This window comes from Peromyscus californicus, unplaced genomic scaffold, assembly GCF_007827085.1.
Source record: "Peromyscus californicus insignis strain IS unplaced genomic scaffold, ASM782708v3 Scaffold_13__1_contigs__length_99412109, whole genome shotgun sequence".
NCBI lineage: Eukaryota > Metazoa > Chordata > Mammalia > Rodentia > Cricetidae > Peromyscus > Peromyscus californicus.
The window spans coordinates 5,436,287-5,450,051 of NW_026294424.1; the positions used below are offsets into that span (position 1 = coordinate 5,436,287).

Sequence of the window (13,765 nt, forward strand, 5' to 3'; positions counted from 1 at the left end):
GAGATGGCAGATGGGCAGAGATTGCACAAATGAGGGTCTAATTGACAATCAATTGTGATTAGGAGCTAAAGGACGTCCTTATAGCCCTAGGCAGTTTGGGTTGAGGCTGGGAGGGGAGGAGGAGGGGCCTCAGGCATCCCTCTGTTTGGGTTGTCCTCAGAGATAGAGTGGGAACAGTGAAAGAAGCTGCCTCTATGTCCTCTTTGATCTAGGTCCACACAGCACCGCCCCAGACCAAAGGAAGACCCATTCAGCTCCGGAGGACCCTCAGGCTCATCCTACTCTTCTGAGTTGGCTGTGAGCTTGGCCGTTCATTACTCCACCTGCTGCAGCTCCCATCAGAACATCGAGGGACAGGAAGAGATGGGCAGTAAGGGGAGGGGAAGTGAACTCAGGCACCTATAAACTTCTGGATGGCCAAGATGCTTTCTCTGAATTACACTCAACTCTGGCCAGCCCTACCCATCGGCAGGGACAGCATTTGGCAGTACCAAGTATGTGTGTTTGGGAAACAAAACAAAACAGAAAACAACCAACATCCCGTTGTATTTTTTTCTATAACATGTTATCTTATTCCATACGTTGTATTATACTTGCTATGTCCTAGCAGGAATCTCACCTACAGTCTAGGAAATTCCACTTTGCTTGCATTTGCTTGTCCTGAAGGAAAGCTGTACAGAGACGGCTGAACAGGTCCTCGAATTGCCTCACAGGCTATGGGTGATGGCTGAGAGTGCAACCATGCCAGCTCTCACCCACTCGGTAAGGTGCGGGTGCTGCGGGTGCTATCAAATGTTTGCCAACATTTACCTCTCTGGCGACCTGTGCTGGTGACAACTGTTTGCGGGGGGGGGGGGGGGGGTATGTTTGCAGGGATGTCACAAGGAGTTTCCGCTACCCAGAGCCAGCTCCAAGGTCTGCACGTGAGGCCTGTCCTGTCCTGCCCTCCCCTCCCTCAAAGAAGCTCCCTTCTGCACCCAGTGGCTCTGCTTCCCAGGAAGAGGTTGGGGGCCTGGCATCCCGCCTGTGTGTGGTCCTCACCCAGGGACTTAAAATGAGACGGAAAGGGGGAGGAGGAGCAGGTGAGGGAGGGGTGAGGGGTGACGTGCACTGCACTTGTGAGCCAACTTCTGACTGTGTATGGGTGCTCATGAATGAATCCTGCTTGTGTGTTGATTGCTTGTGAATGAGTGTGAGTGTGTGTGTGTGTGAGAAAGAGAATGGGGCGTGTACATCTACATTCAAACTCAGCTGAGATGAGGGAGGGAGGGAAGACCAAGGTGGGGGGGGGGGAAGAAGATAATTACCTCACTGCGATGAGAGATTACCCACCCTCCTTCCCCAGAGGTGATTTATAATTTAAAGATAAAGAATAATCAAGTCCTGGCAAGGAAGGACACAGTGTTGTGGGTCTGATTAGAATCTCAGGATGGACCAGCACGCGGTGAGGGTGGGAGGGGGCAGGGAAGAAACTGAGGGGGAAGAGAGCCCTGCCCCCCTCCTCCTGTCTCCTATCCCAGCCTCCCAGAGGCTCAGCATGTCCGAGCTTGGCCCAAATTACAGGCGATCGGTCCCCCATTATTTCTCCTAACTTTTAATTTCTGCTTCCGAAGGATCATTGCCCGCGGTAATTGCAAAGGACCGTCCTTGTGCAGAGCAGGCTCCCGGGACCGCAGTGGGAGGAGGAGAGCATACCCGCTGAAGCACGCGTCCTCGGCGGCGGGGCGGCGCACACACTCACACCCTGGGCAGGAGTTCCACCGCCGGGTCCCACCTGGGTCCATCAGAGGCGGGTCAGCTCATTGGCCTGAGACAGAGGAGGAGGGAAACTCATGACCTTCGAAAGCAAAGCACTCCGAAGCCAGGCTCGATCTTCCGAGGTTGTCCTGAGATTATCCAGCCTGTCCTGATAATATCCAGCCTGTGGACAAGACGTGCACAAATACTCAGGCCTCGAACGGCCCTTCTGATATCTTTAGGAGTGGGAAGGGGGTGGTTTCCGTATTATTTCTGGAAGAAACACATATTTTCCCATTACATGAAGGGTATCGATCTTTATGTAGGCCGCCTGCTATTTGTGCGATTTTTCAGTCACCCTTTCGGGGGGCGGGGACCGAGAGGGCCGCCTAGCCCTCCTCATTTCGATTCCACTTCTAATGAGCATCACTGGCGGCAGCCAGCCCCGCCCCTTGAGGGGATTTCGTGCGGTCCCTAATTTGATCGAGCTAAGGGGGCGGGAGTCAGGGCTGGCGAGGATGGAGGGGCAGAGATCCTGACTGGAGAGCTCCAGACACGAAAGACAGCAGCCGAGGGCTGCGAAACCCAGACCCTGGGAAGACTCCCCACAAGGGGCTGAGGACCCTGCAGAGACTCAGAACCTGCAAGAGTCCCCACTCTTCCCCGTCCCAGCTGCGGAGGGCACGGGGAGCCCAGAACCACGCGTGCCATGGCAGCAGGAGAGACCTGCCCCAGAGCGGTACCCTGAGCTGGGATGTCCAGGCCAACTCAGGGCTTGCGGGTTCGCACCCGGGGGCCTCCGCAGCCCTCCACCGCCGACGGATCCCGCAATTATTTAAAAGCCGGCTGTCTCCTCCCCCTTCGCTGAGGAGGCGGGCACGCAGTTTCCAGCCCCCCGGAGGCGCAGAGGCACGGTGCTGACCACGACACCCTCCAGCGGATTGTGTCGTGGCTCCCGGCAGGGCGTCTGTCTGTCTGGCTCTGCGGCTCAGTCCGTGTGTCCCGCACCGGGCCCGCCTACTCCGCCGGGGACCGTTCGCAGCCAATTAGGCGTGCGCGCTAACGAGGGTGGCGGAACCCCGCGGCGGCCTGCGGGCGCACGTGTGTGCGGCGTGTGGGCGCGTGGGCGCCTCCGGCGGGGCCGCCATAAATGCACTGGCCGGGCGCGGCGGGCGCCTGAAGCGGTGGCGGAGGCAACGGCGGGCAGCGTTAGCCAAGCGGAGCGCCGCGCCGGGAACAGCTGGGCTGAGGCTGATTTCGCGGGGCGCCGGGATGGGAGCCCAGTAGGCAGCGGGGCCCGAGCCGCCTGAGCGGCCCGAGGCCGGCATGAGTACCAGCGGCCCGGCGGCACCTGGGGACGTCCCCGCGCTGCCGCCGCCACCGCCCGGGCCCGCCTCGGGGCCCGCACCGCCCGCTCCTGCGGCTACTGCTCGGGACGCTATGGACGGACGAGCTGAGCTGCCCATCTTCCCCCGGGCCGGAGTCCCACCGCTCGCGGCCAGCGACACTGCGCCCGCGGTGCCCGAGGGGGCTGGAGCGGCCCGGCCCGCCGCGCCCCCGCGCCCCACCTCCTTCTCGGTGCTGGACATCTTAGATCCCAACAAGTTCAACAGCAGGAGACGCCGGTGCGTGCTACTGGGCCCTGTGGTGCCCGCTACGTGTGCCCCATGCGCCCCGGCGGCCGCGTGCGTCCCGGTCCCCGCTGCCTCCGGACGCTCGCCGCGCGCAGAGCTGGAACGCCGAACCCTTTCCGCCACCACGGGAGTTGCAGCGGCTGCGGGAGCTGAGCCTACAAGTGAGTATAAGGGGTGGACGCCAGGGGCGAGGGCACTGACTGCTCCGGAATGTCTATGCTCCCGGGACCCCGCGGCGAGCTGGGCCTGACTCACTCAGGCCAGGCTCTGGGGAAAGTTCGCAGAGCGCGGGGTCCGCGCCCGGCGCATCCGTAGCCTCCTCCCGACCCGGACTCTAGGGCCCGCACTGCTGGACGCCTCTGGAAAGGCTGTGCTGGGCCAGATCTGGGGCTTTAGCGTTGCGACAACGGTCAAGGATTCGCCTAGTCAGTCTCTGGCTTTGGAGGGTAGTTGGTGCTGGAGGCGAAGGGACCTGCGGCGGCTGGCTTGGTGACTTACCCACCCCCACCGTGGCCTCCCCAGCCCCCCCTTTGGACAAATCAGACTAATTGTGACAAAACGCTGGTTATCTCTGGAAAAACAATTAAATCCCTTCGATTACAGTTAAAGGGAAATGTGCTTAGCGGCGGAAAGCGGCCGGTAATGGGGCGGCCCGCGCCCCCTTTGCGGTCGATATCCCATTACGGCGCATGCATATCTCTTTCAAGCACCTTGCAAACTCCCCCCGAACATCTAAATTATAGGGTCAAAATTCGGATAATTACTCGATTAAAACCTATTACACTTATTAGGGGCCGCTATTGATCGCGAATTGCATTCGACCAGCTCCTGATTGCTTTTTGCGCCCCTCCCCCGTCCTCCCTCCAACTTCCTGGCCCCTGCGCCTCGCACCGACCAGAAAGCTCAGGGTGGACCGGACTGGGGCCACCAGCTCTGCCAGCGCTTCTGCATTGACCTTCCATTCCTAGAGGGAGGAAGAGCAGGTTCCGCAGGCTGCAGTCGGACCCCTCCGGCTCCCCGCCAAGAGGCTGAGCTACCAGACCCCGCGGCTGCCTGCTGGAGCAGTGTAGGGACGGAGCCAGCCCTGAATAGTTGGAGAGGGTAACCAGGTTGGGGTGTGGATGGCTAAGGGTCGCCCGAGGGAATAGTTGCCCTGCTAAGGCCTGGGAGTTGAGGACATGACAGTCTTCAGGCGATCTGGGTCTTTTGAACTCGGGGAGTGAATTATCGTTTATGCTCCAGTATGTCGGAGCCGAGCCGACATGAGAGCAGAACCCGGGCACTGGGTTGGAAAGCTTGGAGGGCTCCTCTGGCATTTAAAGACCACCTGTGGGCGAGGGGCATGGACGGTCCTCAGATTCCTGCATAGGAAACAGACAGCTTTCCAAATTTCAGAGACAAAATACAGTCACAGCGGCAGCTTCTGTCTGGATTCTGCGGGACTGGTGCTCAGATCCCCTCCCAGGCTCCTGTGGAGTGGTTCACAATGCCCTTTTCCAGTCTCCAAACTCGACCTGCTGAGGGGAGGCTGCAGCCCGCTAGAGACAGTGTTGTTGGGGAGCTAGGTAGTTGGGGTCCCAAGGCTGGCAGGGGAGCCAGCACTTCTCAACGCCTAGTTTTCAGGGCCTGAAACCTGAAGTAGGGACAGCTCCAGGGCGACTGAGTTTGGTTCCCCCAAAATGGTCTTCTCTCAGCCGGCCGACCCCACCCCAGGCCTCTGGCCCCTCTAGCTATTAAGTGTGCCGTAATTGGCTAGCCCCGCGCCGTTGTAATTGGAAGGTAATATACGCCGAAATAAATTAAATGGACTTTAACTAGTTTGTACATTACACAAAATGAGTTTAATTAAGTTTGTATCTGCCCCGTGAATCGATCAGAGCTCTCTCTCCCCTGTACACTCCGCAGCCCTAAAGGCGGAGACGCGGACTGACGATGGGGTAGCAAAAGCAGCTTGAGACGGACAGGGTCCTACGGAAGGAAGGCAGAGAGGAAATGCAAGCAGCAAGGAGGAATGACTGCAAGGAGGGAGGAAAAGAAAATCTTTGGGGAGGGAGCAAACGAAGAAGAGGAGAAAACCAACGAGATAAAAAAGAATCTCGCCCGGAGGGAGCGGGCAGTGCGGCTGGGTGCCGGGCTGACCCTGTGTTCTCTTCCTTTCCTCCGCCCGCAGGTGCTGCAGACTCTTACAGGGCGGACGAGGCCGAGGCCAACGGCTACAGCAGCGGCAGTGGCCGCAGCCCGACCGCGGACAGCGAGGATGAAGCGCCGGAGGACGAGGATGAGGACGAGGCGCCCGAGGTGCAGGATGCTCACGGCACGGAGGAGGTGCGGGGAGGCAGCGGCGGCCTCGGGGCCCGCGGGTCGGGCTGCCCCGGAGCGGCCGAGGTCGAGGCTTCCCCCGTGGATGAGGCCGCAGCCCCAGGGCCCCGTGGGAACTCGCCCGCAGCCCCGGGCCCGCCTGCAACAGCTACGGGAGCGGGGGGCGCGGGGAGCACCCCGCAGGGCGCGGCCGTGGCCACCAAGCCCAAGCGGAAGCGCACGGGCTCGGACTCGAAGTCCGGGAAGCCGCGGCGCGCGCGCACCGCCTTCACCTACGAGCAGCTCGTGGCGCTGGAGAACAAGTTTAAGGCCACTCGCTACCTGTCGGTGTGCGAGCGCCTCAACCTGGCGCTGTCGCTGAGCCTCACCGAGACGCAGGTGAAGATCTGGTTCCAGAACCGCCGAACCAAGTGGAAGAAGCAAAACCCGGGCGCCGACACGAGCGCGCCGACCGGCGGCGGCGGGGGCCCCGGCCCAGGAGCAGGGCCCGGCGCGGGACTGCCCGGCGGCCTCAGTCCGCTCAGCCCCTCGCCGCCCATGGGCGCGCCGCTCGCCTTGCACGGCCCGGCCGGGTACCCGGCGCACAGTCCGGGAGGGCTGGTGTGCGCCGCGCAGCTGCCCTTCCTGTCCAGCCCCGCGGTGCTCTCGCCCTTCGTGCTGGGCTCGCAGACGTACGGCGCGCCCGCCTTTTATGCGCCCCACCTCTGAACCTCGGTGCCAGGACCTCGGTGGGGACCGCACCACGCGGCCTCGCGGCCGGGGGACCTAAGGCGAGCGCGGCCGTCTCTTTTCTAAGGTTTCAATCGTTGTTCCTGTATATAGCCGGTTCCTACAGAAGAGAAATTTATAAACGAGTGTGCGCGGGGGTCAAGCGGGAGGCTCCCGTGGCCTGCTTCAAGCACTTTGCAGAACTCTTAATAAACCACAGGAAGCCACGCGGGCGTTTTCGAAGGCTCTGGCGCCGCAGGGTGCCGATCCCGCCTTCCTGTCCGCTTGGGTTCTTAACCTGTCTGTGTGTCTACTTGAGCGGGGACTTCAGAGCGCTGAGCTCTGGTTTTCCTGTCCGTTTTAGTGTCCCTGTGGCCAGCCCTCACTCGAGTAGCTTGTACCCAGGCACCCCTCTGTCTTGGGGCTTGCTCTGGGAGCTGGTGCAGCCTGGAGCCGAGTCTCCTTCCCGCTCTCCCCAAAGGTGAGGCCCTTTCCCCTCTCCCTCCAGCCTGGCGCTGCTGGGCTCCAAATGGAGCGCTCCACTATCACCGTTGCTCATTGTCTTCCACACCCCGTCCCGCCAACTCTCTCAACAAGGCTACTTGTGGGTAGGAAAGACATCTCGCTGGCTTCCCAGAGGAGGAAGCTGGGCTCCGAGGGTTGGGGTTGAACTACCTGCCCGAGTGTAATAGCCAGACTGGAAGGCCAATGACCTGTTCTGGTGTGTCACTCTGCTGAACCATTTGTGTAAATGTGTATATGGTCCCCAAGCACCGAATGCAAGGAGCCCCAGGGGTGGCTCTAAGCAGTGGCTGCACACACCTCAAAGCATGCACTGAACCACCTATGGATGGCTACAGTGGCAGGTGGCAGCTTGTTCCAGCTCTGGAAGATTTCACAGACCTAGTAGGGGTGGCGACTGGGGATGAGGAAGGGGTTGGCATGTGGGTGGGTGGGGGTGGGCAGGCAAACGTCCTTGAGTCTGTGCTAGGGTCTCAGACTCACCTTGGCAAGAACTGGCTGTGCTCCACTATGGAGCTTAGCCGCTTCTTCAGGCATCCTCCTCCCGCCCTGCCCCCCCCCCCCCCAAGCACAGTGAGTTCTTGGAAGAATCCTGACTCTAGTCAGTTAGCTAGATGGGGAGTCAGGTTGAGAATGGGCTACAGTGACTGGCACTGATGGAGAGTCCTCAGAATTGGCTTCATAGTTACCAAGAGTCAAAGGGCAGGTAAGAGCCGCACTAGCAGTTGGCAAGGGCAGAAGCTAGTCTGCTCCTTGCAGATATCCCCGAGACCGGTGCCTCTGGCTTCCCCCACTTACCAGTGGAGACCTGGTGCCCAACTCCAGTCAGCTCACTCTCCACTTCCCAGATATTCTGGGCCTGGAATTTTCTGTTCTGAGCTGATGTTGTTTGCCAGTCCCTAGGTGGGCAGCAGGTCCAGCCCTCTAGCTCAGCTGGACGACACCTGTATTCCTGGTGGTCAGGAGTGAAAGCCTTGCATGAAGTGGGACAATTTAACTGAGAAGTGATGGGTTGGGGACATTCCTGGCCTTGCTGCTGAGGAGTGGACCTCTAAGACTCAGGTAGCTGACAAGGAAGCCCCAAAAGGGTTCAGAAGACTCTTGGCATCAAGTCACCTCAGGCTTGGCCTGTGCAGGGGCTGCCCAGCCAGAAGCCACTCTCCCTGGATAGAGAGGTCATACAAGGGGCCTGCCCATCCAGCCCTCCTGCAAAGCTCACAGAGATCTCTCACATGCCAACACATATTCTAGCCCACACAGCAAGATGCCATGGAGCATGAGAAGGGGTGGGGTTGCCTCACAGCAAGCCTCCTCAGTGCCCATGCTCAGGGGTCCCTGTGCAGGAGAGGGGAAGCAGCTGCCAGAAGACTCTGGAAAGAGACTCAAGGTCTTATGCCAGCCTTGCTGAGCTCAGCTGGGAATGCTGAGACAATCCAGGACTCTGGAACTCATGGGAAGATGACAAGGTAGAGCAGGTAGGTGTACTTCCCGGGGGTCCAGTATTCTGCCATGTGATAATGAATTTTGACTGGACTGGACTCTTCACATCTGCCAAGGCTCAGTCCCAAATAGGGCTGCTTACACTTACGGGCCCTCCAACATTGACCCCAGGCCTTAGGACCGGGTAGAGAACATGAGTCAGGGACCATGAGACTGCAAAGCAGTGAGCTCGCCACACATAGCTCCTCCCTTCCATCTCTGGGTTCACTGCTGGCTCCTCACTGGTGTATGGCCACATGCCATGACATGGAGTAGAGGCTACTTCCTGGCATTCCCTGGGCTCCTGTAGTCTTTCTTGCTGTGTATAGAGCCCTTTACCTGTGATAGGATATTGTGTGACAAAACTTTTTCGGGGGCAGTGCAACATATCTCCTCACTCCAAATAGAGATCCCGTGACAGACCGAATTACAAATACCACCAAAGTCCAACTTGGTGAGGCAGTCAGTTTTATTGGGGTTACTTACAGGAGTATGGGTGATGGGGTTATTTACAGGAGCAGAAATGACTCAAAGACAGTTGCGTCACCAATGGCCACCCCAGCACGGATCACAGCTCACAAAAGGTGGGAAATGGGGGCATACTGCACGGCCTGAACACAGTCCAACAGGTTGAAGACTGGCCTTGCCAGGTGCCTCAGTTGGTTTAAACCTCTTCCAGGCTGCTGGACAGGTCCTCGCAGCTTGGCTCTTCTGAGTGATTCTCAGCTTTTATTGTTTATTCTGGTAGGGAGGGGCTTAGTGAACCCGGTCAGTTTCAGGAACTTCCTGAGGCTATTTTGAGTTGATTGCCTTCCTGTTTAAATGGCTTCCAGCAGGATGGAATGTTTCAATGTGGAGGACACTGTTACACATCACAACTGTGGTCCTCTCTGACAGGAGTAGGTCCAGAGGGCAAGAGGCTTCTGGGTGCCGGGTTAGGAGGAGCTAGCTGGGCCTGCCTAGTTCAGGCCTCTCAGCCGGCTTTCTCAACACACATCTGACATCTGGTGAGTTTTTGGGTGCAGATTCTGTTGGCTGTTCTGGGGAGCTCTCCAGTTGGTCCTACGACTCTACTTTGGCCAGGCTTGGGGAGGCACACCAGTTTGTCTAGTTCTTAGTCTGGGCCTTGGGTGCTGCATTAGACTGCTGGCCAGCTGGTCTTTAGTCTTGCTGGCCTTTACCACACCCCTTTGGTGTTGGTGGTCGAGAAGCTGCCGGAACCCCAGACAGGGAGTCTTCCTAGGACTTAGACCGCTCTGACCGGGGCAATTCTTCTACACAGACTGTTCCCCTAGCCCAGGGTATTCTCAAATTCAAAGTGACAGTCCTGCTTCAGCCAAGGAAGTGCTAAGAATGTAGGTATGCCCCGTAACACTCAGCTGCCTGTCTTCCACATGTGATGGTTTCTAGTGGCAGAGACTTGTCAATAGGAAGGCAATCCTAAAGGCAAAGCTGAACAGGGCAGGTACCCTGGAAGAGGGAGGGCCTTCACCCGCACTCAGGCCCCCTTCCTGTCCGTCCCTAACCTCCTGTGTAAGGACTGCTGAACCCAGACACTGAGGAAGATCCCAGTCAGACCACACACATCCCTCTTCCCGACCCTCCTTGCTACCATGCTGCCCCTGTTCCATGGCCCCTCGGGTATGGGTTAAGATTGGGTGTGTTAGCCTCTGAGAGAAAACGCAAATGAAAAGAATTTGAAAAGACTTTATTTTCTCATGAGAGAATTGTGGCCAGTGGCAGCCCTAGGCAGATAGAACACCTTCATAGAGCCCTACGAAGCCCAGCTCCATCCACCTCTCTGCAGCAACATATGTGGGCTGGGCCTTCATCCTCACAAACCCAGGTGTGCTCCAGCCACCATGTCCCTATTCTGGGCAGCAAACAGCAAGAAAGAAAAGATACCACTTCGTTATAAAACACTTTCCCAGAACCCCAGGCTGCTTTTGCCTCATTGGCTAGTGTAGCTTGAGTTTTCCTGCCTGGCCCACAGTCAGGACAAATCTCTCTCACCCGCCAGTCCCAAGCCGCTCAAACCCGATCAAGTAAACACAGACACTTATATTGGTTACAAACTGTATGGCCGTGGCAGGCTTCTTGTTAACTGTTCTTACAGCTTAAATTAATCTATTTCTATTAATCTATACCTTGCCACGTGGCTTGTGGCTTACCGGTACTTTACATCTTCCTTGTCCTGATGGCGGCTGGCAGTGTCTCTCCCACCAGCTTCCTGTTCTCTCAATTTTTCTCTCTGTTAGTCCCGCCTATACTTCCTGCCTGGCCACTGCCAATCAGTGATTTATTCATTGACCAGTCAGCAACACATTTGACATACAGACCATTCCACAGCAGGCTAGAGCTTAGCCATGTGGTCACTGAGGGAGGCAGGGAAATGGGGTCTTTCCCAAGGGTCAGGCCCAACAGAGACAGATGGGGGCTTCCTGCTCCCACTCTGGCCCAGGCCACAGACCCACACTGCCAGCCTGGCTGCCTTGGTCTTCCTCTTTCTGCTTGTATGGCTCCTCTCGTCTTGTTTACGATCTGTCCTTACTGTCCACACTAGTTATTTGCACTTTCCCCCCTCTGTCCCTGCATGGTGTCTCAGTGGTAGTTCTTCCTCTTCAAAGTCTAAGGATGTTCATCTTATCTGCCGTCCTGCTAAGGGAGGCTGTGGCCTCATCCAGACCCCACTCAAGCTGTCCCCAACAGCCAGTGGCCTTCACTACCCACCTCAGGTGCCCACCTTGTGCCACAATCCTCAGCCCCAGAAATGTCCAGGACCCACCACCTCCTCCAACTATGCCTGACACCCAGCTGACCCTGACAAAGGCTGCCAATGGCTTCAAAGAGCTAGTGCCATCCCCTTCATGTCTTCCTTGGTGTCTGAGTGCCTCCTTATGCCCGGTGGGTCATTTCCTGCTGGCTGTGACCAGAGCCTATGGTGAGCTCCTCAGGTATCCAGTCTGGGTCATCTTGGGTCAGGTGGATCAGAGGGACACCCCCCCCCATCCCCAAGAGCAAGGATAACGTTTGGAGATAGGGAAGCTGGACCCAGCACACAGCATGGGGCAGAGGAGGTGGCATCAGGGCGCAGAGAGGAAAGTCAGGGAGACCATCCCTAGGATGGGAAGGAACAGCCAGCGAGGGGAGGAAGCAGGAATGAGGCCTGCCCTGCCACCATAGGGTGTGCTTTACACTGTGTCCCACCCCCAGGACAGCCTGGCCTCACACAGTCTCATAGAGGCCCTCCCCTACAGGATCCTGTCACCTTCCCACAAGTCCACATCCGGGATGTTTGCATTCCACAGCCTCCAGGGAAGTTCTTCATGGCAGCCACCTTTGGGTACAGCACTAATTGTACTATCGATTAGCTCTTCCAGGGAATAAAGACTAGGTTCTGGTGCTGATGATCAAGCTCAGCTGGTAGAGTGCTTGCCTAGCAAACATAAGGCCCTGGGTTCAGTCTCCAACACTGCTTAACTGGGATATGGTAGTGCATGTCTGTAATCCTAGGACTCACAAGAGGGAGGCAGGCTGATTCAAGTTCAAGATCATCCTTGACTACACGGTGAGTTTGAGGCCAGCCTGGGATACATGAGACTGTGCCTCAAACACATACACATACACATACACACACACACACACACACACACACACACACACACACACACACACACACACACAAACCCATGAAAAATCAAAAACAAGTTTTGCTTCTTGGACAGGGCTGCTGGGCAGTATGACTAAATTCCAGCCAAGCTGACACAGCAGTGTTTCCTCAGGCTGTGAGCAGCCTGCATGCTTGCCTGCTGTTCCACCATCTGGAAACAGATATAATCCTAATGGTATCATGTGGCCTCCTGACCGGCCAGCACTGATTTCTGACAAACATCCCAGAACTCTATTTTAGTTTTCAAATTCATTCCGATACTCATTTTTGTAACAGTGTCCATTTACTCTGCTGTCGCTGACGCCTAGCCAGTTGGGTCTGGCCAGCCCCAACACCTCCAGGCCAGCACCTGACTAGTGACAGCCCTGTGACTGCTCCTAGGATAAGGCCCAGAGCTCAATCTGGCCCTTGGGGTGCTGGCAACTGTAACTGTCAACCCTATTCACAGCCCTAATGGACATCGTCCATGGAGCCTTCAGCTGGCTGCCTCTGCCTTCCCAAAAGCCTGCGAGTCCTGCCTCTTCCCTTCACTGCAGTCCACCCCCAGGACCCACAGCCTTGAGCAGGGGAAGAAGCTGTTGAATCCCAAGGGCCAGCAGCTGCCTTTCTCCCAGCTCTGAGCCTGGACCCCCTTGGACTCAGGTACTCTGACCTGTTATCCCTGACTCAGGAGCCTAAACTGCAGCAAATACAGAGAGACTGGGTGCTGGGTACTGTGGAAGGCCTGTGGACAGTGCCCAGCTGAGCGGCACTGCCCAGACCCTCACTGCAGTCCCTGCCTTGCTCCCATCCTGCCAGCCACACTGACAAGATTTTTCTTAGAATAAAGTCAGGGAGACCCACTGAAAAAGAGAATACAGACATCACCAGGCTAACCCAGGTAGTCCCGAGTCCCACCTTACAAACTCTCTTTCTACCCCATCCCTGATGTTGCCATTTTACCTCACAACAGAAATATACTCTGTTATATTTATATTATATTTAGCTCTCTGGCCTAAACTTGTATCACAAAGCTGCATAAATAAAAAAGGCTGCCTGTATCCCACCAGGTAGTCAGCTCAAGTACCAAACCAGAACCACTAAAACTGGGACTTGAACACACAGTACAGGTGCTCTTTCAGATCTGAGAAAAGGTGTATACGGACAAGCAGTTAGCTGCCTGAATTGTAAAAATGGTATCTCCTAGTTCATATTTTTTAGGCCAGTGATTTAAAGGGGAATATGGATACACAAAAATAATGGAAGAAAACAAGGAATAATCATGCTAACACCTGGGCTCAGCAGTTCCAATTCCAGATTGTTGTGTACCTGCATGTAGCAATGGGTAAGGGCTGATGCAGAACAGCACATCCATCCTCACAGCTGTGTCCTGCAGGGAGATCCTTCTAGAAGAAGAGTGAGGACCATTGTTCATAGCAGTAACTAACAAAAACAAACTTTTCAAAACTCTGGTGGGAACAAAGGTTCCTAATAGCCAATCCCCTGGGATGTTTAGTGAAGGATGGCTGAGGGGTAGGGTGCAGTTCATCGGCAGAACACACACACACACACACACACACACACACACACACACACACACACACACACACGCACACACCATGTATAAGGCCTTGGGTTCAGTTCCCAGCACTGCACACACAAATACAGCTGTTTCTGGTAGCACACACCTGTGATCTCAGCGTTCAAGAGGCTAAGG

The 13,765-nt window shown here is 56.7% G+C and overlaps 1 protein-coding gene across 1 annotated transcript; it reads left to right on the forward strand.

The window, feature by feature from the left end:
* Nucleotides 1–3,063: 3,063 nt before the first annotated feature.
* Nkx1-1 (NK1 homeobox 1) lies at nt 3,064–6,452 on the forward strand. The gene is made up of 2 exons (XM_052735863.1): nt 3,064–3,532; nt 5,542–6,452. Exons 1-2 carry the CDS (start codon nt 3,064–3,066, stop codon nt 6,396–6,398), a joined length of 1,326 nt encoding a protein of 441 aa, XP_052591823.1. The 3' UTR covers nt 6,399–6,452.
* The last annotated feature ends 7,313 nt before the right edge of the window (nt 6,453–13,765 follow it).